Below are 24700 nucleotides of genomic sequence, written 5' to 3'. Positions count from 1 at the left end.
GTTTATTTTTTTCATCCTTGTGTGTGCTGAGCTACACTTCAATAATGAAAAATTGTGGATTTCTTTTAACCATAAGACAAAACTTAGGTCCATAAAGATGAACAGTAGCAGTGATGTGTGATTTCCCTCAGTAGCTTTTATTAAAACTGAGATATTGATGGTTACTGTAACAGTATGTATTTGGGTTTTTGTGTCTTCACAGTGCATTTTGTTTGCTTCTGCTTCCGATCTCTCTGGGCTGTTCGATTTCATCCAGTCTTCAGAGTTAACACACCCTGAAATATGAGATGTGAATATTTGAATCTGAATCCTTAATCCAGAGGAAATGATGGGCAGTAAGAACAGGGACTAAACTACATGAAATAATAAAATACATACAAGTTCCAACATATGCAATACGTTGCAGCTCTGATTATAAATGCGCTGGTATAACATATATGGTTGGCCTGTTCTCATACTGCGCATGTTGCTGATGTTTTTTCTGTGTGTTTCAGCAGCTCGGAGGCCCGGCGGACTTAATCTTTAAAACTAACGATTTTCCAGTGAACCTGGCGGGCCATCTTTTTTTCTAACCATACCGTGATGTTGCAGGGTTTTCAGAGCCGAGCAGCAGGCTGTTGCTATTCTTCAGTACCTGCCTAGCCTCATCCCTGCACCCTGGGCAGCAGCCAGGCCGCTGGCCTTCAGGCAAAACTGAGCACTGGTGTCCTGGCTGCCTCAGCAAGCAGATTTGTTCTTCTGCGCTTTAATTAAATATGGAAATGACACACATATTGTTATCGAAATATAATCTTATTTTTGCAGAGTTTCCAATCTGCAGCTGACTCGAGCAAACACGTATGTAACAAATCAAACTGCAAGTCTTTCTGAGCAAACTGATATGTACATCAGAACACATTAACCTATTATTATTGCAAAGAACATGAATAAACATCAGTGTTTCGCTTGTTGTTGAATGTTGTGCTCGCTCACGCCACGTGTGTCGAGCTTGTCGTGCCACTGTACAAACATTTCCATTGTGCAGCAACTTTGGGGCACTGATAACCTTGAAACCACATGAAACCAGAGCCTGACATGTGAAGAGCCCGCAGACTATCACAGACGGCTCCCCTTTGTGGAAACAAGCCTTTCTCTCCATTGAGCAAACAGCCAATTAGCTATTATGGAGACTGACTGTGAGGATGTGTGTGCGACTGCTTTTTGTGGATGAGGTTACTGCCTCTTACCTCTATAGGTGGGACATCTGCTGAGGGTTTGTGTCCCTGGATAAGTACGAGCCGAGTGCGAGCCCAGCACCTTTTCAACCTGATCACATAGGTATTTAGCTCTTGGCCCGGGCTGGCGTTTTGTTTGTTTTATGTTCAGAGCAGGTGTTTTACAATCATTAGCGACTCCATTACGACCCCGGCTCTAAGTAGAAGACAAACAGTGGCCATGCATCTATTCTCAATGGAACCATCTGGTGGCAAGGAGGAAAAATGGCTGTGTTTGGCACTAGTGTTTGCCAATGGTCACATAATTGTGTTTCAGAGGAGAGGAGGCAGATAGCAGACAGAAAAGCTGAAGTGCTGTGGGTTTTATAGAATGTTTCCAATGTCTTTGTCTGCTCAGCCAACATCCTGGTGTTTGTATTCATCTGTTTACAGTAGGGCCTAAATGTCCTTTTTATTTCCCAAAGAAAAGTTTTTGTAGGCGGTCAATAAATTTCACATTCACGGGGGACACAGAGCTTTCAGAGCTCTGGATAAAGCTGCACCAAGCTTCCGTTGGATTTATTCGCCGCTACCTTCGGTGTATCCACGAAGCTTCCCAGGCCCACAAACTGCTGTTAGCTTCAAATGTACGGACAGGTATTAAAGTTTAAAATGAAATGCGTCGATTCATATCCCACCTGCTCGGTGGATATTTGTGTGCAGGCATTTTCAGCCCACAGTGACAGACGCCACGTTTGATTGACTCAACCAGAGTTGGTCTCTTATCTGACGCTGCAAATCTGCACTTTCAGCAAAAATGTGCTCACGTTGACCCGAACCCAGCCAGTGGGTGTGGCCTGATCGTCTCAGTATTTGTTCTGAACTGACTATGGCCGGGGTTGGCTGTGTTTTTAAAAATGCTCTTTGTGTTTAGTCGTGTTGCTGTTTGCATGCAGTGTGCTGTTTGTGTACACAGCCTCTCAGGGCCCTGCTTGTTTGTGGAAAAGGCTGTCAATAGCGATAATTATTCCAAACAAAATGCTGCCCCCACTACACATAATTATGCCACTGATGCTAATTACTGTGTGAGTTATTAACGACTCATTAAACAATTACGGTCACCGTCAATGATATGCTAATGAATTTCACATGAAACATGTGTAAAAGTAACTGTGCAGGAAGGTGATGGATGGAGGGCCAGCACTCCTGCGTGCTCTCTGCGTGATCAGCCCAGCACATGTTCTGCTGAGCTTTGGCAGTTATTGCTAGGATTAATATATCACCTTACATGCATTCAGACGCAGGTATATGGGAAAAACATCGGTGTGTATTTTTACTCAGAATGGAAAATAATAATAATCATTGGGTATTTGCAGGAATATGCACGCCATTACGTAAAACCTCTTTAACACAAAGAGCTGAGTTGGTTTATTGTCTGCTCCCGGTAACGTCAGCACACGCAGCTTTTCAGCTCTCATTGCTAAAATAACATCGAAATGCATTCAGTCAAAAGACAAACAGTCAAAATGAACATTTTCCTGCTACAGGAGAAATATTGTTTCATTATTAGATACATTTGTTTATCTACAGTATTTACATCATCATGTCAAACTGGGATCATTAAATGTGACCCACTGAGTTTTCATGTTTCCACTGCTGACTGGATATACTCCTTCGTTTGGACATAAAGAGCGTTCTTCATCACGTCTGATTCACTTTGTTTGCCTCTGAGGCGTCATCACTGCAGCAGAGGCCACTCCCATCAGAAGTGTTTGTTTGTATGTTAAAGGTCATTTTTCAGGACAGCTTTGCTCTGATTGGCAGGGACGTTCCCTCTAAGCAGACAGACTCATGTCCAGTTTCTTGCATAAACCAAATGTTAGGGGGATTTTGTGCCGCTGCAGCTGACATGATCATCCAGCAGTGCTGTGCCTGGACTGGCTGCCACTGCTTACAGAGTGATCCCAAGAAAACATTATTTAAATTATATAGCTATGTTGTCAGAATGAATTAGTGCTATCATACGAAGACGAGGCAGGATGTTTGGATTGGAGCTTTTATGCTGAGTTCTATTGTTCGATGAGCTGTGGCGGTGCAGCGATGGTTTATATGTGCCTGAGAAGTCGGCACAATGGAGTATTTCATCTAATGGCTAAATATCCCTCTGTTTCAAGTTCCTGCAGTGAGAACCTTGGGCAAATTGATGTATGTCTCCTCCTCCTCCTCCTCCTCCTCCTCCTGGATTTATCCTCTTTTTTTCCCTCCAGCAGCATTATGGGTGGTTTTAAAATATTAATGTGAGAGTGCATTTAGCGGAGAGCAGCTCATGTGGGTATTCTCCTGTGACTCCCCATTCAGGTCACAGGGGAGCATCTGCCTGTTTCTCTGCCTGCCTGATTTACTCTAAATGCAACATTAAAGATCCTCTTTCCTTGTGGCTTCTGCATGCTCCATGTGATCGTTCCTAATGTTCACACAGAGACGCTACAGAGAGAGAACGCACACAGATGCACAAACATGTATGTATATGAAATAAAGTCCAATAACAGGACAGAATCACCGTGTTTTTAAAGCCATCCACTCATTTCTCAGAAGAGCTGCTCCACACAACACTGATTGGAACAGACTGGGTGTCATATCCAGTTAAAGCACCAGTCAGACAACACCACCCAGAGACACACACACACACACACACACACACACACACACACACACACACACACACACACACACACACACATGTTTGTACACAGATGAGCCTGAAAACAAAAACACTGAAGTGCATTAATTAAACAGAAACACTACACAAAAGGTCACAAAGGCAGGAAATACTACAATATTACCACAACATTCACAAAAGTTCCTTTTGTTGTGACGAGCTTAGCCTGCTAACTGGAGTGCAACACTGAGCGCATCAGCAGCAACAGCAGGCACAAAGTACAGCGATGGAAACGATCGTTCATCAGAAGACTTCATTTTGGCTCTGCAGACACTCTGCAGCACTCCGGGTTGCATTCAGGGGCAGGTGTGTGTCCTGTGTTGATCAAATAAGATCAACACATTACAGCAAACGAACCAGTAACTGTAGCTTAAATTAACATGTCTGCATATTCATTATTATCACTAGTAATAGTAGGAGTTGTATTTCTAGTAGTAAAGTTCCCAACTTTGTTCATTCTCATTTAATTAATTTGACAGTTTGAGTGCATTTCTGTAACCCAGGATAATTTATCATATTAAAGCGTACATGGAATACAGTTCACTAGAATGTGAGTGAAGCCTCGATGATGTAGAAATACTAAAATGTGCTTTTTTATCTTTAGTTTTTTGTTATTTTATTCCATAACCATGACAACCAGCCAGCCAAAGAAATATTCTAACTTAGAAAAAGAGAGAAACTGTGGCGTGTTTCTGTTTTAATCTGCACTTCTGGAAAAGTCAAACACGTATTTTGTGTCGTTCATTCACAAAATGCAAAGCTTGGCTGAGATCTACTAAAAAAAAAAAAAAAGTTCCTTATTATAGAAAAAAATGTTTCTTAGCTCAAACACTGGCATCATAGTAAATCTATATTTTCTAAATGACCCCAAATCAGATGAAAGTTTGAGCTCTTTCTTCATCCTAAAGACTAAAGGACATAATGTGTCATATTCAGGATATGCAAGCATGTGACAGGTGATGTTCTCTGCATGACTGAACTCGCACTTAACAGTCGACCCAAACTCTGTCACTCTGTGCTGAAGCCACGTCCTCCATATCTGGCACACAGAGGAAAATCTGAGAAAAGAGATTTGAGATATTTAATCTGAATCTCAATCAAGGTTTAGAAATGACGATGCTGATAAATGCTGTTATTAAGATGACTCAAGTCTAATAGAAGCTGCTGCTCCTGCTCTCCAGAGTGACATAAAGGGAGCATCGTATGTAATTTGGTGTAAACAGTATGCTACACACAATTTTAAACAAGCAGCAGGCTGAGAGCTGCGCAGCTCTTCAGGTGCTCAATAATTAACTGCGTGCTGCTCGCAGAGTGCCTGCGGTGTGGCGGAGGAAGTCAGGCAGAAGCTAGAAGCAGGGCGCCGTCGCTGTGTGTTTTCAGACTGCAGCTCTCTTGTTCTGTAACCTGCTTGTTGCAACATTGGACAGTGAGTCTCCTGTGCTCACTGCCGTGTCTCTTTGATAAAGACGGGATCTACCGACACATCATCAGCAAGCGTGTCTGCGATTCTGATTGCTGCCACTGATGAGGTGGTCCCACAGCACATCAGGATGGGGGGTGAACCAGATCTCGGTAGTCTTTGTGTCGGCATTAAAGTTTAAGGTCGCGTGGGCCTGTTTTACACAGCTGCTGATCCCTGACTGACGCTGAACTGGAAAGCAGCCATGGGCAACAGCATGTCAGACACCAGAGCGCTGGTCTCCAGGTGCTACGGTGCCACAAACAAGTGTTGAATGAGACCCACTGGGACCTGAAGCTACATACGCTAACATCGCCCTGTTGCTGTTAAGATGACTGCTGTACACCAGGACTCAAAGGTACGCACTATCAGTGTGCAGCACCATGCACCATGCACTCACGGTTTGGACATTTCTCATGCTTAAACCACACATGTAAAATGCAAAGTCATACTTTAGGTATATCTAAAGGAAGCATTGAAAAAAGTAGCATAGCATAGAGCTGAGGAGGGCTGCTAAACTGTAACCAGTGAAAACACCAGTGCAGAGTCCAGAGTTTCCATCATTCACAAACCCTCTGTCAGTACAGACTGACAGCAGGCTGACACTAGGCTGCAGGCTAGTTGTTTTCAGATTTTTCTACAGAGCGAAGCTTTTTTGTGCTCGCATCATTTATTTAAACAAAAAAACGAACTCGGCAAAGGTTCCACCTGCAACGATTCTCTGAAAGTGGAAACATTTTTAAATCTTAGAGGAGAATATTCAGTTTGTTCAACTTTTACACTACAGCAGATTTGTTACGTTCGTTGACCAGCTCGTGTTTGTCTGTGCTGACCTACCTGGACAGATGATCCAAATAAACTGACTGGCATTCAGGACTTTACTAACTACTCAAAGAGCTTTTGACTGCACATTTAGGCTTACTTGTTATACACTTGTGTCCATTAGCCTCAGGTGTCTTTGTGCTGTGGAAGGAAACCCGTGCAGGTAGCGTGACAACATGCACAGAAAGTGTCAGCCAATGAGGTGAAAGCAAGAACTGTCTTGTCATGAGGCAACAGTGCTAACCACTTGACGTTATCGATCAGTCTTATCATTGAAGATTGATTTCAGTAGATGAATGATTCCCAGCAAAGTGAGCAGTGTTTGGAATGTGTTCAGACTGGCCTCTGTGAGCAGGTATTGTGGATGCCAACACAAGACATCCAACATGAAAGGGTGGGTTTGTTTCTCGTTTCTATGATTTTACTTTAAGAAGAAAACCACTGAAATAACAGAGACCTTTCCCATGTGTGAGAAGCGCTGCATGCAGTTTCTTGGCCGGTGCAATGAGGCCCCGCCCCAGGCAGCGCTGACACACCGTCAAAGGCTGCAAAGGCTGATGCTGTCCGTCAGGTACGGCTGCATTATAATGGAACGTGTAACCTACTGCAACCATGCTTTTAATGTTGAAACGCTCGTCCATGTGTGCACTACACACTCATGTAATAACTCTGTGTGATATGTGCGCAGTAACGCCGACCGTCCATGCCCGGCTCCTGTATCCTTCGTTTGATGTGATTATTTCAGAGTCTACACTGAAAAAAGTGATATTGTCTCCTTTTAAATATAGCATATTATATTTTGGTATATCTTTTCAATTCAAATGAGTAATTCCTGTCTACATATATAATTCGAGTAACTCCAGAATACATTCCCTGCGTTTTAATCCAATTAATTTTAGTTAATTAAATGTAGCTCAAAATGCTTAAGTATGTTTTTCATAGCCTCCTGCTGGGCCATTTTGCGCATGCGTTAGGACAGGCCACCATTTTGCGCGCGGACTGAAGAAGCGGACTCTTTGTGTGCTGCAAGCGGGCTCAAGTTAATCGCACAACTTCATATAAAGGTGGTCTAGCTTCGGTAAGTAAACCTTTTACGGTCGTTTTTGTTTTATTTTTTTACCTCAGTCAAAGCATGTTGACTCTTTAAGACGTGTGCACATGGAGAAAGAAGTCTAAGTAGTTGTACACCTCTGAACTTTGTCATGAATTTGACTTAAGCTAGCTATGTGCTCTATTAGCTACTGCTCTATTAAAAGAGTAATTGTATTGATGCGTTAAAATGTCATATGTTTTTAGCTTAGTTCTTGTGGCACACTTTGTACTAACAAATTATGTAACGAGGCAATTTCTCTGTAGTTAGCTGTAAAGTTCACTGTACAGTCGCCTGCAGTTTTAAGTTGAGAAATCGTCCCTCCCGCCACAACATTGGCATTAAGGAATAGTCGGGCGGGGGAGGGGGCTTCTGAACGCACCTGCACAGTCAGGGGTGCAGTAGGAAATAAGTAGGATTGGCGTTGCACAACGTCTTTTGTGCAGAAAAAAATAATGGTTGTAAACTGTGGAGGAGAATAACTCAGTGGTTGCCAAAAATGTGAGATCAAAAGGCACTGAGAGTGATGTTTGTCAGAACTGAAATTAACTCAGAAAAGAAGTTGCTTCACTTGATAGAGCTGTTGAGTGCGAGACCTGTCAGCGGTCTGGTTTAGCATTTAAAGCCTCGCTACGTGCTTCCAAACCGCTGCATTTAATCTCAGAGAAAACTAACACAGAAGTAAAGCAAGTGTGTAAGTTCATCTCTTTATGTTTGCATAGTATTTCCATGTTGAGCTTAACAACCGATGTATGGAGCCACAGCTGGACTGGCTGTCGGAGTTTTGTATTGAGGGGGAAAGGAAGCGATTTGTTTTATACTTCAGCTAGAATGAAAAAAGACACAAAGCTGGAGTTATTCGGTGTCTTCATGCTGAACAGCTAAAACTTCTTCCCTCATTCTCCCCCCTCCCTCTCCTGTTGCTACTTCAATCATGAAACTGATCGATTATCAGCTGATCGGCTTTTCTGTCGCTAGTCTCTCTCATTTGTTAGTCACCCAGTTTGCGCTAGAAAGAGGAAAACGGCAGATAAACAACAGCAGCACGTTTAAGCTTGATAAGCTGTTGCTAGAATTTTTTTAATATTACTTCTAGTATCAGCTGATGTTTTCTGGAGCCACAGCCGTAATAGCTGCTGGTCATGATAGTTTGGATATGTGGTGAGAAGGAAACATGAAGGTGAAACCAGGAGAAGTTTTTACTGAATCATTAGAGCTGAACAGGTAATGAAGAAACAGGTTTACATTTTAGGTCACATGAATGAGTTGAAGGGAAGTTATGAACTGTTTCTGAGAGACAAATAACACCAGGATCCTTTTCTATGTAGCTGACATCTGGTAACTGTGCAGGGGCGGGTCTAGCAAAGTGTTGCCAGGGGGCCAGGTTGGGCATTAACAGGGAAAGGGAGACACAAAGACATAATTTCTTTCTTATTCTCATTTAAAATGTCTAGCTTTTAATAAATAATTATTCTAAATCTTACTACCAAAGTGGTGATCTGGTTAAATGTATAGAGATCCATTATTGTATGTAGTAAATATTAAGTCTAATATATGCCCTAGTAATAGTAGTACATATAGCACTTTTTCCTTTGGGAAGGTACGCTGTCTGCGCTGTCTGCAACTGTATTGAAGAAAAATGTTGAATCAAATTATTATAGAAAAATAATTGATTTCTGTGCATTAAAGTAGATTACGTCAATTAAGCATTATCAGGCGAAGGGTGCGGGGTGGTTTCCTAATATTTTTGCTGGGAGTTGGCAGCCCTATTAGTTAGTTTAATATTTCTATGTACTGTTTAGAATACCTGAATAAGGAGGATGGTGTAAGTTTTTTAGGTTGATCAGTATTGCTGAAGTATAAAATATTTTGGGTGCAGTGTATTTTTTGCATACAGGTATAACAGAATAGCTTTAATGTTTTGTTTTTAAAACTGAGTATGAACTTATACAAAATGCAGCAAGATATTTATAAAAACAGTTTTATTTATTATAAAATACACTATATCGGATTCATATCGGCATCGGCAGATAATCAAATTTATGATATCGGTATCGGACATAAAAAAGTGGTATCGTGCCATCTGTAGTTTGCACAGAGGCACAAGTAAGATTTGTTTTGTTACAAGGGAGTATCATGAAGTAATGCACTAATGGCTTGGAAACTGTAATTGTTTGTCTTTCTAAAGTTTTTTTTTTTTTATTTGTCTTCCTTTTCTGGCAGATTTTCTTCCCCTTATGTGTTACTGTTTATTCAAGAAGATGGTGTTATTTTGGTAAGTACATGCAAATTCCTTACATATTTATCACAACAGTATTTGTCACAGTATTGCAGGGACAAGTTTATCTATCTCATCTTAAGGGTTCTTGTGATTATTAATATTGATATTAATTAATATCAATTAATATATATGATTAAATTTCTTTTATCCAGGACAAAAGAAAAAAAAAACTTGCGAAAGTGAAATGAAAAACAGGAATTTAGTTCTTGTGAGTTAAGAGGATGCAGAGCATAGGGTTAGATGGAGGTGGATCATTCACTGTGGTGATCCCTGAAGGAAACAGCCAAGAGAAAAAGGATCAGATTGCAAAAAAAAATGTGGTTTGTTTGCATACATGAGTCTTTACGGTACCCACAGGACTCCTGAAGTATAAGTACTCTGAAGTTTGCAGAGCAATTTCAGAGATGTTTGGGGCTTACATGGCAAGCATGTTTTTAGTTGCACATCTAAATTTTCTCTGCTCTCTGTTGCTGATGGCAGAGTTCTGCCCCGCTGACCTCACAGGTGAGACACTCCCACCAGTGGACAAAGAGCACAGGAAAATGTGTTGCCAACCACCTGAAACAGACAAATATCTGCTTTTTAAAACCCTTTAAACCCGTTAAATGGACTGATGCCATTCATTTCTTCTTTGATTAACAGTAGTAACATCCTTCATGCACTGTATACTAACCCATATGATAATCATGCTTTATGAAGTGATGGCAATTGCATTGTAGCATTTAATGAAGAAATAACAAAATAATCATACCAATGATTAAGCACCAGTCTTCTTTTTTTCTGTGTGTGTGTGTGTGTGATACAGGTAAATGCTGAATTCCAGTGTATTACAACACTTCAACTGGAGATGACCTTCGCGGCACAGACAGAATTACACCTCAGTTGATGACAGTTTTCCAGAAGAAGGGCGGTGTTTCTGGGCAGAAACTTGCCCACCACTTGCAGATCATGCAAGAGGTAAATCTGAATATTGCAAATTCTATTTGGATTTCTTTTGTCTTAAGTGGCAGGTCACTGGTGAGTCCAATAAGCCGTTTTAGGTGACCAGCCAAGCAATCTAAATTTTGAAATTTCATATATAAATTTTATTTACTATGTTTGAACTGACATATGATAAAATTTACTTATTGCGAATTTCAGACATTGTTCTTTTTTCCAAATTGGTTTAATCAGCAACTCTCTTTAAACAGGCTGAAAGTGATGTTAAAGTGAAAAGGGAAGCAGTTCTCAGGGCACTTTGCCTCTACCTTGGTGAAGAGGACGGAAGCCTTATTCGGGAGTTCTTTGTAAGTCATTTAAGTCATTGTAAGCAAGTCATCTATACACACACTTTTTAGATAGATATCTGTGTGTGTGTATTACACACACACACACACACACACACAAACGACTAGATTGGAATTTAATTGTAGAGTTAATTGTTTTTTCTTTTACCTTTTTATTAAATGTTTAGGACATTGAAGGAGATGATATCCAGAGAGACCTGAAGAAGCACACCATGGGCATTTATGTAATCAACAGGGAGGATGGACAAAATGGACATTATGATGACATTGGAATATTTGTTGAAGGGGAGATAGTCATGGACAACATTGGATCTCTGGCCCAAGCTTGTGCATTGATGCTTGGAGTAATCTATGCACTAAACCTAGCCTTCCCCAAGGAATTGAAGGACTATTATGAATTCATTTAGAAAGTGTTGATGGGATTCGATGGTGAAAAGCTCTCCCCCAAAGTCTTTGGGCTGAAGAACAAAATTGCTACTGGATAGGAAGATTTCTAAAATAACACATCCAGAGAATGCTGTTATGTAAATTACCAATGACTGGTGCTCTTGTGAATAGGAGTGAAACTCTTGTACAACCATCATTTGTTCTGTGTTATGTTTCGATTGAACATTTTAACTTTCAATAATGAATGTTTCACATGTGGTACATTTGAGTAGCTTGAAGAGCAACTTTGTAATTATTCAGTTATAGCTGCTGCCCTGCGTATAATCAGTGTTAACTCAACCGGATAAAAAAAACAAAAAAAAAACATTCATGATTACCACACTGCAGCACACTGGTAACACTTTAAAGACTATTAATTGTTTTGAAGCGAGTATGTTAGGTCAGAAAATATGTAAAACATTCAGAATCTTCAAGGAAGGACTAGAATGGAAAGACAGTGGTCAATAAGCAGTAAGGAAAACACAAGTTTAATTTTAAGTCTAATTACCTTATTAAAATGCAATTTCTAAATATGGATCGCAGAACAGCAAGTCTGAAACTGGTTAGTTTGTGGATGCATCAGTTTCTAATTGTGATACATTATACTGCTGGTAGTGTTTTATTCTTTTATGTAAGGAGTTTGTTTGTTTTTTTCTTTTTTAGAGGAAGAGAAACATTGGTTAACATTTCTCTTGTCTGTTGTTTCTGTTTTGTTTGAATACAGCTTTTTAAAGCTACTAGTTCATAGGCAAAAGTTTTGTAATTTGTATTATACAAATTGCAGCAATTTCCCTTAGAGATGTGGATTCTTATTCTGTTTGCAACAAATTTTGCATTAATAAATGATGTGAAAGAATGTTGTAGTTTTCATTATTGACGTTTTTAAAAACTACAAATCAGGGTAAGCAATATTTTTTAAGTAAACTTAACTTAATTGAAATAGAGAGAAATTAACAATTTGATTGATTTGAATATAAGTTTGGGACATAAGTGTAAAGGAAACAAATTATTCTGGTACATTTAACACGACCTTAGTTGGACTTACTAATAATATTTGACTAAGACGTATCCACAACAGTTAAGTTAAAGTAGCTTAAAAATATATGTTGGTTTTACTCGCTTAAATTAAATTCAGTGTACTTAAAAAATATTTCTGGATTCAAACAAATTTATTTCGTGCAACCACTTGTCATAAAAAAATTGAGTAAATTGAACAAAACATTTTTTTCAGTGTATACCAGTGAAAGTGCAGCAGCCCTTTTGAGAAGAAAGTTCTACATTTTTCTTTTAGCTTGTGCTGAAATGAGCACATAATGAGAGTCTAGCAGCCCAACTTCCATTAGCCTACTTTCAGCCTCTTTTGACTGGCATCTGGCTGAATCCTACACATGCACACAACGAGCACAGTCATACAAGTCTGTACATTAATAGAAGAAATGATATCTCTTCATTAAAGAATCATCTTTCTCAATGGACAATCCTAGGCTTTGTGAATCGGTCTCCTCATGACCAAAACCACATCAATGCACTGAAAGAGAGGGAAAAAATGAAACATCCAAATTGCTACTTCAATCTCCAAGAGCTTTGAAGTGCTGTTTTCATCCCATTTTGACCAAAATAAATGTGTATTTTTATTATAGCGTGTGTCGGGAGGTTGCTAATGGGTTTGGAATAAAAGACAACATTTTGATTCAGCCAGGCGCTGGTGGCACAGAGACCCTTTTTACTTCAGCTCATTTTAAACCCAGAGCACTGCTGCTCCCCTATCATTGGTTGATCAAGTCAAAGATGACGACCCACTCAGTGTTAATGCTTGTCTGCAGTTAGAAATGATCCCCATGAACCAAATCAAAAGCCTGGCTCCCTGCTGAATAGATGCAGTGTCTTGTTCTGCTGCCTTCAGTTCGGGATCACTGCGACGTGCCCGTGTGAAAGACTGAGGGCAGCCATCCAAGGCTGTTTTCTCCTTCTCAGGAGGACACTCTGCTGTTCCCGAGGGCAAGCTTATTCACTGCCAGGACAAGTCAGATCTGCCGAACAAAGCAGAGGAGCCGATGAGGGGCCACTGCTATTCGGAAGACATTCTGCACCGGCTATTAGAAAAAGTCATCATGTTTTATGTGGCCAGGAAAAGCAGAAGATGTCACCCGTTATTATTCCGAATATATAGCTGGATAATAAAACGGGAAATGTAATGTCTGTAAGATGTTTTGGTGGTAAAACACTGCTAATTATTGACAGGATAAAGCAGGAGGCTGAGAGACTAGAGACAGAGCAGCGAGGACCAAATAAGGACAGCTTTGTTTTCACTGAACCATTTAAATGTTAAACTGACGAGCAGGTTTGCACAGACTGCACGTGTGCCTGCCGTTCCTCCGAAGCAGCCTCAGCAGGTAGCCTCTGCCCTTTGGACAGATGGAAAGATGAACAGTTAAAAAGAGGACACAGGTCTGCATACGCGAGGGAAAAAAGCCATTTTGTAAAGACTTTGCAGTTTGTTTGATTTGCCACGATATGCATGCATTTATGAATAAACACCCAAAGAAAACCAAAGTAATCTCAAACACGCGTGCACAACAGTTTCTCTGTTTTCAGCTGGCAGCTACACAAAGTTTGCAGGTAAAGAAGCAAACGTGATTAAAGTCCGAGCGGTCACATTCAGATGCCACAAAACGACAGATCATTGACGCCAGCAGCTGTTGTTAACACACCAAAGAAAAATCCTATTTGCCCCTTTACGGCAGCGACTGATAATGAGGGCTATTTACACAGCGCTCTAAACTTCCTACTCCGTCGGTCGTCTTTTTAAAGAGCTCTCGAGCTCTCGCTGGGTTTATCAAGATGAAGAGTGGCAGAGAGCTGAGTGCCGTGTTTGAGACCTCTGCGAAGGTCTCCTCTGGCTGTTTCTCCATTTGTCAAACTTGGCATCTTTATACACCATCTGAGCCAAAACGTCAAATGTTGCTTGAAAAGTTACTTCCTCTGTTAGGCCGTCGTAAATTTGGTACCTTTTAGGAAGGAAGCATGTAGAACATAAAGGACATGGACACCCGCCTGCTGTTTAAGGGCTTTAATTTATGCCTGTTTCCATGGCAACTATCTCCTTGGTCTTTGCTAAAGCAGTCACCTGACAGGGGTCCATTAGCAACTGTGTCTTCTGCCTGTTAAGGAAATGCATGTGTATCAGTGCATATAGGGTGCTAGTGTAAACAGGGCATCTGTCAGACTGTCATTCTGCCACCTTTAAGCGAAGCTCAAAGTCTGCTCACACAGGATGTTCATGAAGAATCGTTTGTCTTTACGCTGAAGTCGGCACATATCTGCTTAAGGTCAAAACTAAAAGGAGCCAAGTTTACAGTGTCACCAGCCTGTGCTAAAATCCTATTAAACAAGACGCATGCAGCACATCACAGACCGTCTCAGAGAGGATCGGGTTTTTATTTAACATTTGGTTTTATTCGGAGTGTTTTTGTGTGTTACAATAATTATGTTTGCTACACGGGACCACCGAGAGGCAAGCTGCCAACCAGAGATGGGCAGTAACGCGTTACAAGTAATGCGTTACTGTAATCCGATTACTTTTTCGAGTAATGAGTAAAGTAAGGGATTACTATTGCAAAAAAGGTTACTGTTACATTCCCATAAGCACGCCGCTTACTAAAACCGTGATTTTTTTTGTGAGAATGTCTCATGACAGTGACGTAAGCGAGTGCGACGTTCATGGCAACAGCTGTGTGCAGATCAACAATGGATCATATATCGAGTGCAGAGAGAGTATGAGCGTGCAGCGTTTTGAGTTTGATTCCGTAAAAAGTGACAAAAACATTAGCGTCCGTTGTGCGTGGGAAGAAAACTTCTTTTTACAGAGAAAAAACCCCTAAACTTCCGAGCAAGCACCAAATACGCTGCCGCTGGAATGTGACATTCACAGAGAAGCTGCCGTATCCTTCCACTGACCGCGGCACACCTGCACCAGGGTAAACCTCCGCCTGCCCCACTCCTGCTTTACAGGTGAAAATAGAGCAACAGGACCGCTGAGTCTTTGACTTTATTTATTTTCTGCTGTGTTTTACTCGCATCTATTTGAGAGACTGAGTGTAAACACAAAAAATATTATTTTATGTGCTGGAATGTGCAGAAAATAGGTTTAAATGTTAAACTAATTTCTTCCAGTCAGAGAATGTTGCAGATAATTAAATTTTTGCTTGATGCATAAAGTGAAAAGATTAAAACTAATAAAACAAGTTTTAAAAAGAGACTTTTCCATTTGATTACATTCATGATGGATTATGCAGAAAAAGTAGAATTGGGCTGAAAGATCTATCGCTTTATCACCTATTCAGGTTGTAAATCGTGTTTTTAAAAAGTAACTAAGTAACTAATTACTTTTGAAAATAAGTCATCTGTAAAGTAACAGGATTACTTTTTGGGGGAAGTAATCCGTAATTAGTTACTGATTACTTTTTTCAAGTAACTTGACCAACTGCCAGCTATCACAGCTATAACTGATTGCTTCGATATGTACATGCACTTATCCAGAAGAGTCGGTAACTTTGTTCCTGGGAACTGTGGTTTGATCCAGAGCTGGGGGTTGGTGCTGGGCCAGGGTTGAGCCTGATGAGTGTTAAGAGATTAAAAAGCTTGCACACACTCCAAACTGAAAGACAAAATAGGATCTGTGACATTTCCTTAAAAAACACATCTGACATCATTTTTCTGTCCAAAACAATGACTCCAGTCTCTTTAACTGGGACGTTGGTGGCGGGATTAAAACCAACTGGTTGAAGTGAATGGAGGCTGGTTTTGTAAACACACAGATTCTTAGAGAACCTTTTCTGGGCTCTCTCCTCATTCACTCTAACACTCACACCACGACAGATCCATCAGAGAGACCTTCCCGTGAGACGACCTGCTCCACCTCCTGAGCTACAGCCAGTGTTGGTTGGAAACTTTGAGACTGGTGGTGATCTCTATGCCAGTGCCAGACTCTTCAGCCATTCCAAATAAGGGAAATGTGGGGAGGAGTAAAACTCAAATGAGTTCAAATCACACTTTTTCATTAATAAATTATTTTAACTTTCATTTATATAACAGAGAATGTTACGAGGTGGTAATTCAAATCATAATTTCATAAATAGCATGTTAGCCTGTTAGCCTGTTAGCAGTGCTGACGATGATGTTTCTCTCCCTTTTAGGGGAAAGCTGTTGATTTTAATAACACAGGTTCACATACAAATAGTAGCTTCACCAACGTTTGCATGCGAGCTTATTTGATCATAAAGCATGCTCACAGGGAACGCAGAAAACAGACGCTCATATTTATTCCATTTGTGAGAAAAGACACAGATAACTATGTTAGTGTGCTTCGCGGAGACCTCCCACTGTTTCTTAAAGAGCCACATGTATTCTTCATGTGTTCACAGAGTGTGATGTTAGATAAAGAACCAGTCCACTTACTGGTGGGACTGGGGCAGCTGTGGTACTGTTGGCTCTGTTCGAGGTTTGTGTGTTCTCCTCGTAGCTCCGGGGTTCCCCTGGGGGCTCAGGCTTCCTCCCAAACTGTTAGAAATGTTTTGCTCCTTTCTAAAATTGGCATTTATAAATTGCTCATTTGATATAAAGAATGCTCAAACACACAGAGCAGTGTGTGCTAGGGTCCCAGGGTTTTTTGCATGTTGTCATTTCCTGGGTGTAACATGGACATGAGTTCATTTTCTTTAGCATTTATTTGGTCCTGTTTATATTCTGGTTCTTCTTCCTGTGTTTGTTCCCCGTGTGCGGGTCTCTGTGTTTCCTGTGTCTCAGTATCCACTTCCTGTTTCACTCTCCTGTCTCGTGCATGTCGTGTTCATTTCCTTTCCTTGTTACTCCTGATTGGCTCCCGCTGTGTTTCCCCCTTCACCCTGCTGCATGCATTGTCTCAGTCGTCCCTGTTGTGTTTGTCAGAGTGCTGTTTAGTTCCCTAGTCTTTGTTCCCTGGCGCTGGTTGAGTTTAGTTAGTGTTGAATGTGTTTCCGGTTGGATTAGCTTTTGTTTACCTCCAGCTTCCTCTCTGCGTCCACATTTGGGTCGTCCTTCACTCATCAAACACAACAACATGGTATGAAGATGTATGCTCGTGCTGATAGTTGTGTAAACAGTAATCCTGGAGCACGTTATTAATGGCACTACATTCTGTTGGTTCACCAGCATCTGTACATGACGCCCGTCTTCATGTTTCATCTCGACACTTTTGTTCGTACCAGAACACTACAGCTACAGGCTTCTCCTATGTCGCTGTGCTGCTCGTGCACTTTTCTCTGACCTGCTGTGAACGCTGAAGATCCTGCTGAGAAAATCATATTTCAGCATTTATTTGGAGTTTATTACTGGGCTCTTCAAATCAGATTTACAGCTGCATTTCCAAACACAGCAATGTCATGTCTGATTGAATATTTTGCCTCTCAATAAAACTATTTCACACTGTTACGTTTAGTGTATTACCATAATTATAATATTATAGTGAAGCAGCTTAAATGCCAAATCACAACTGTGTGGAGAAAAAAACCAAAGTGCTGTTCCACATGAGAGAAGCTTGATTTGGGCTTACCTGTGCATCAGCAGTCTTAATTAGCACAGATATTACATCTCAGCTTCCATCTCACATCACTGAGACCATGAAGTCCTGTCGCTGCCTTTAACTGCTCCAGTTCCTGCAGCTTATTGTGTCGTGTCTTTGCTCTAATGAACTCCACGTATGGATCAATGAGTGCCAACAGATCCAACTGCTACAGTTTAGATATAGTTACTGTTACTGTAAATAGTAACCTGGAAGCTGGGATATATTCTCCAGTCTCTCTGGTACTCTCCACCACATCTGAAGAAGCAGGCCACCTTCCCCACCTCAGCTGTAGGCTCACAGTGTGGATCACAGGCTGTACAGCAGGGAAGAGTACTGATGCCACCCTCGTGTCTTCAACCGGGTCTGGATTCACAGAGCCTCCATCTCCAAAAACAACACCTCACAGTTCCTCGCCAACTGAGCTCAGTCTGAGTCTTTTCTTTCTTTTTTAACTATAACACTCTTTTTTTGGGGGGGGGGATTAGAAGAATGAAAACAGGACTCGTGTGTGAACGAGAGGGGGCAGGTGCAAAGGTGAGGAACAGAGCTGGTGACGGTGGATAAGTTTACGTTCCTGGAGTCAAGCATCTAGAGGAACAGCAAGAGACGTGCAGTGAGTGTCGGGGTGATTTGTGATAGCAGCATATCGAGACCTGCTATGAGGTATGCTTCGGAGACGGTGGCACTGACAACAGGACAGAAGGTCGAGCTGAAGATGCTCAGACCGTCGTTGGGAGCGAGCAGCATGGACAGGATTAGAAATGATAGAGGTTCAAATCCTCTGGACACGTGCAGACGAGTGAGAGAGGATACACTGGACAAAGGATGATGGAGATGGAGCTGCCAGGCAGGAGGAAAAGAGGAAGATCATAGAGGAGGTTCTTGTAGTGAAGGACATGCAGGTGCTTGGTGCAACAGAGGATCCAGGGACAGGGTCCCATACAAGCATCACGCCATTCACATTAAATGTATCCATAAAAGTAGAAAATTTATTTCTACTAAAATAAAATAAAAATATATACTTTAATTAAAAACACATATATCATTTAGAGATGCAACAATTACTTAGTTAATCAGCTGATGAGTCCCATCATATCTTCTGACCACCACCACCAAAGTGCTCATACTGGGGCTGTCTAAATGTTGGAGTTTTCTCTGTATTATTGTACAATCTTAACTTTAGAGCACGATGAGGCAGCTGTTGTTTTGGTGCAATGTAAATAAAACTGAACCTCTGTTTTTGAGGCTAAAAACCTTCTATATAATTATTAAACTCCGACTCTTTCCCACACGCGTGTCTCTTGTCCCTTTGCTCTCCTCTCCTTATCCCTGGCCGGTTGCAGTAGATGGCTGTCCCACCATGAGCCAGGATCTGATAAAAGCAGTGCTGTTCCATCAGGACAAGCAAGGCAACCAGTGCTGGTCTAGTGAAATCTAAAAACAGACATCAATCAAACTGTATCAAAGTGAAAGAAATCTCTCTCCTTTCATGTCAAACAACATTCTGTCAAAGCTTCTTGTCTGTTTGCAGCCATGCTTTACATCGTTGCCACCTTGTGGCCACCTACGGTCGCTGAAAGCATGTTTGTCTTGGATCCCATTGGAAACTGTAGCCGTCTCCATTTTATGGGCATATTTGTCTCCCATTAACAAAGGCTTGAGCTTGTCAAGCTGAGGGGCCAGGAGCTTTCTCTGGCTGTTTGCACATTCACATTGTGGAAAAACTTCTGGTCTTTGACGGGAGACTGATGGACGATTAGCATGCTAGACAGGCTCCCACTGGCTCTGCTTTCACTGCTCTCAGATCAGTTACGAGTCACGCTTTGTGTGGAAACAGAGCTCCTAACAGAAGTTTTCTCTTAACCAACACGTGTGATACAGAAGCAGTATGAAAAGGGTTTTAATAAGTCGCTTCAGTATGTTACCAAAGAAATCAACTGGAACAGGCTCAGCCGGGTTTCTCAAATGTGCAACCAAAGCTCCACCTTCAGTTTTCATTATCATTCTTAGATTCTGACAGTCAACCATGTCACAAAGCGCTCGAGCATTTTAATTCTTTGAATTGACTTTATAAAGAATATATTTTAATATACTTCTTTCAAAATCATAATTTAGGCCTGTGTTTCCAAACTCCAGCGCACACTGATTATTGCGGTTATGTCTCTAATATTACGGACAATTTACCCTGCAAATAAACCATCATGACTTTGCTGCTGTTGTGAATTTGTGCCATATAAATAAAAGTGAAAATTGAGTATTATTATTGGAAAATTAAACAGTTTGTTAATGGTTTCATGGTTTTCAGTCATTTCAGAGGAAATCCATCACCACTAAATTCAGGACATTTATGAATTTACACTAATGTGATTTTAACTTCTCAGCCCCTTTCAATGATTTGGGCGTTCTCAATGTTTGTTTCCTGTTCCCATCATACATGTTATTAATAGAGAATCTCAAACCCCTGTGCAGCCTCTTCCACCTGCTGCAGCCTGAGGGCCCTGAGCTTTGCAGGTATGGAGACCAGCTCCACACAGCACCTGTCAAGCACACAGGGCTGCGCTTGTGCGCCGATGAATCCACTTTTATTTCTTTGTTGATATAATGGTTAAGGCTTTTGTTACAGGCTGTGCAGCAGCCCTGCGAGCACTGACAGCAGCCCATTCCTTCATTTTCATTACAGACGCTGTACCCAATCAAATCTCTTAATGCAACAGGACCCTCCCCTACCCGACGCTGTGAGCTCCTGCAGCCTGAACATGAGAGAAAGGCTGTAAAAATAAAAATAAAAATAAAAGCAGCAAAATGTGTCCAAAAAATGTATTTCAGCTCTCACTAATATATCTAAAGTCCACATGAGGCCACGTCCCATTTTAAGCACCATCGTCAGTCTTTTGTTCATATTTGTTCGGCCACCTTGAATTAACCTTCATATTTATACAGATGCAGTGTTTCTAACACCATCCCAGCACGGCTCTGTCCATCCTGGATGAACCTGGACTGGTTACATCTGCTTCTCACACACTTTGTAAATGTGAACAGTTGATTAACACGTTTATTCTTTGGGAATTAGAAATAAGCAGTTGTTGTTTATAAACATCGATGATAACTAGCTGTAATTTCATAAATGAAGTTAAACTTCAATAAACAGCATGTGTAAATATTCTGAGTGCTAATATTCCCGTCTGCTGTCCGTGGACTCTGTACACGACATGTGACATGACGCTAAAATAGACCGAAAAACCTGGATTTAAATATTTGTTATATTTTGGTTCTAGTAATTCTGTGTCTTTTCTATTGAAAGTATTATGTGTGCAGAAACCTGGTTGGATTTTGTCTGACTCTGCAAATTATTTGCTGATTTGTGTTTTGGCATTTTCTTTAACAGACGTGGAGCCTTTTGCTTTATGGTTCTCAGATGTCCACGGTGCTCCATTTTTATCTCTGTTACACCAGGACACGCAGCACGTTAGCCCCACCCTGATACTCTGAGAAATCCCTGATCGATGACTGGAAAGCACTGAAAACAATAAGGAACAAATACAACAAGGTCAAAATACGACACAATAGAATAGAAGCTGTAAATATACTGTAAAATCTACTAAAGCCTGAAATTTTACTCTGTTGATTTTTATAGTTTTGGTGTAATAATCGTATCACTGATTTACTGTTAAAATAAAATTAAAATAAAATAAATTAATAAATAAATAATAAATAACAATAATAAATTAAAATAAAAAAGGCTCAAATTGTCAAATAGTCTCTTTTTTTCACTAAAGAGAAAAATTATTTTCAAAATCCCTTTAAGGACCTTTAACACCGGTTAATGTTAGTGTCTAATTTTATTTTATTTTTTATAAATGAATGTGAGTCGTCACAATAGGAGATATTGTTGTTATTATTGGATGTTCATGTTTTTACAGTGTTACAGACACACTCTGCTCACTCTGCTGTTACGAGCAGGAAACTGCTTCCAGGAAGAAACACGCATTCCCTGTTTAAAGCTGGATAAACGACAGGATTATGTTTTCACCAACGTTTCAAGTTGTTTATGAGGGCAGCAGGATATTCTAACCACCTACAGGCGCTGGAAACATCTACTCATACGTGCCACATGTATGTACATGTACTGTACAGCTCCAGGCGGCTCTGACACAGAGTCAGCAGCCGGCTGCAGAGCAGGTCCACGTACACCCACTCCTGCACTAATCACACACATTAATGAACAGTCTCCTTCTACGAGGGAGGCAAACGTAAAGCAGCCTCTCACCTCATCTTCTCCCTGCTATCATGACAGTTTGTTGACTTGTGTCGTCAGATTAGAAAGTGAACTTAATCCACACACATGCAGGCTTTTCAGTGTTATTAACACATCCTAATGGCTGAATTTGCCAGATGTCTAAATCTCCTGGAGCCGGCCCAAATATCTGTGACAGCTCGTCTTTAATGTCTAAAGACAGGAAAACACACTGGTGCAGCGGGACCATCAGGTCAGGTCACTGCATGTTTTTTCCTTTGAAATCAAATTGCAGACGTGTGTGTGAAACACATTTGATTAAAATAAACATCATTTACACTTAAACTCAAAGCTTTTTAATGATTAGCGCGTGACTGATTACCTTTGCCTTTTATTTTGGAGACTTTGCTGAACTCCTAGAATAACACCGTCATTTGTCACACATATTATATCCCACAGTGATAGAACCCTGATAATTTACTACAACACACCCTGTATATCAAAATATAAAATATTTCAAAGCCTGTTCTATTACAGGCTCTCTTCTCTTGTCCACACACACGGAAAGAGACAGATTTTGAGTGCCGTGTTTTGCACTTAAGGTGGAATTACACTTAACACAGTAAGCCAAGCAGACTCTGTTCACACATCGTAGGTACCGCACCCAAAGCCTGCTGGGAAAGTTTAACGTGCAACATACCGACAGACAGCAGGAGATGCTACAACACTCCAACACTTTGGACTTCATCGTTACTGCGGTCCTTTGTTCATACATACGGTGCTGAGAGAGGCAGTGTCCGCGGACGAGTCTGTCGGACAGACCACCGGTCAGCTCCCGGTCTGCAGCCGAGAGCCACGTTATTGAAAAGGAAAGAAGCGCTGCAGAAACGCGGACGAAACAGGCTGTTGGACGGAAACTGTGTGATTGGCAGCTCAGCTGTGTCTCGGGACGGTCATACTTCGGCCGCAGCGTCACTGGTTGTTATCCACGGACGGCACTGAAACCAAGAGCTCCAGTGACCTCTGCTGGACAAACAGCGGCACTACAACACAGCGAGCGTGCTGCCTTCATGAAAAACACGAATTTTAACACACAAATGTTTACAGTTTTTTCTGATGGCTTGAGCACATTTTTGTAACTGTTGGCTAGTTTTGCAAAACTCTACACACAAATAAGAAAACTCTTCACCCAATCAGCAAAACATTGTAGTTTTCTTGTAAAAGTGAATAACCCTGCTTAACTCTCCACACCTTTGTAAAAATGGTATTTTGGTATCCAACAGTTAACACAAGCCATCACATTAATAAGCACACAATGCACCAACTACACACTGATGATATGAATACAAAACACATCTGGCTTTTGCTTTCTCTGTGCACAAGGTAGGCCATGTCAGTTTGAGCTCATACTTTTGTCATAGGTCCATAAACATAGACGGATCCAAACTTCAAGTACTGGTGTTTATTTATACACATCAAAACAAACACAAGTCAAAACAAAATAGTAATTTCACTGAGGAAAAAAAATAAATCAGTCTACATCGTGTCGTCTCTCTGGATCTGGCCACAAAATTTTGTCTACATCAAAAAGTGTGCTGTGCAGAGGATTGTAGCTACAGGTTTGCAAAGTGTGTGTTACAAAATGGCAAACTGAGTGCAAAGCAGTGTTTGTGCTTTTAGTTTTGCACACTCAGTGAGTGGTTTTGCTATAAATATTACAGTTTTTCTCGATTGCCTAAACACTATAACCAGGCCTCTAAACTAAAATTTCAAAACCGTAACGCTATTGTTCAAAAAGCTCACCCATTTCCCTGAACTATAAACACTATTCCCTGCTTTGACACATGACTCAAATTTGGTGAACTGTTACTGCAAAACTCTACACACAAATCCCTACATTTTACAGTGCTTACACCATGTAGTCATTTAGAAAGCACTAGCATGCAATAATGTTAACTTAAGTCAGCATAGCTTGAGCTCAATTAGCACACAATTAACCAGGTGGAAACACTAGGAGTCAAAATTTAGCACACACCAATCAGAACCTGCGATGGATAGATAAAAGGGCCAAAGTCAGCTCATTCAGGTTTGAAACAATGGATCCAAAGAGATGCAAAGGAAGAGGACGTGGTGGAGAAAGAGGACATGGTGAAAGAGGAGGACGTGGTGAAAGAGGAGGACGTGGTGGAAGAGGAGGAGGAGGTGGTCTAGGACAACAGGAAGGTGGTGGAGGAGGAGGAGGACGTGGTGAAGGAGGAGGACGTGGTGGAGGAAGAGGACATGGTGAAAGAGGAGGACGTAGTGGAAGAGGAGGAGGAGGTGGTCTAGGACAACAGGAAGGTGGTGGAGGAGGAGGGAGAGGTGGAGGAGGAGGAGGACGTGGTGAAGGAGGTGGAGAACGATGGCGACAAGGAAGGGGAAGAGCAAGGGCAAGAAGACAGTCAGTCTCGGATGAAATTCGAGCCACTTTAGTTGACCATGTCCTTGTCCATGGGATGACTATGAGGGAGGCTGGGCAACGAGTACAACCAAATTTGAGTCGCTTCACTGTTGCCTCCATCATCAGAACCTTCAGGGAGGAAAACAGGT

The 24700-nt window shown here is 41.2% G+C and overlaps 1 protein-coding gene and 1 long non-coding RNA gene across 2 annotated transcripts in view; both read left to right on the top strand.

The window, feature by feature from the left end:
- Positions 1-6951: 6951 nt before the first annotated feature.
- Positions 6952-12492, top strand: LOC308403888. Its single transcript, XR_013972997.1, has 5 exons — positions 6952-7271; positions 9507-9558; positions 10370-10521; positions 10755-10850; positions 11018-12492. It is a non-coding gene; the product is annotated as an uncharacterized lncRNA (long non-coding RNA).
- A 12028-nt stretch (positions 12493-24520) lies between these two features.
- The window catches only part of LOC308404897 (uncharacterized protein), a 1797-nt gene continuing 1617 nt past the window's right edge, over positions 24521-24700 (top strand). Inside the window, exon 1 of the mRNA XM_080895177.1 lies at positions 24521-24698. Within this exon, the coding sequence (XP_080751303.1) occupies positions 24607-24698 (92 nt within the window). The 5' untranslated portion in view covers positions 24521-24606. The remainder of the gene's footprint in view (positions 24699-24700) is intronic.

Source organism: Rhamphochromis sp. 'chilingali' (assembly GCF_963969265.1).
Source record: "Rhamphochromis sp. 'chilingali' genome assembly, chromosome: 10".
Taxonomy (NCBI): domain Eukaryota; kingdom Metazoa; phylum Chordata; class Actinopteri; order Cichliformes; family Cichlidae; genus Rhamphochromis; species Rhamphochromis sp. 'chilingali'.
This window is presented reverse-complemented; position numbering and strand designations above follow the sequence as displayed.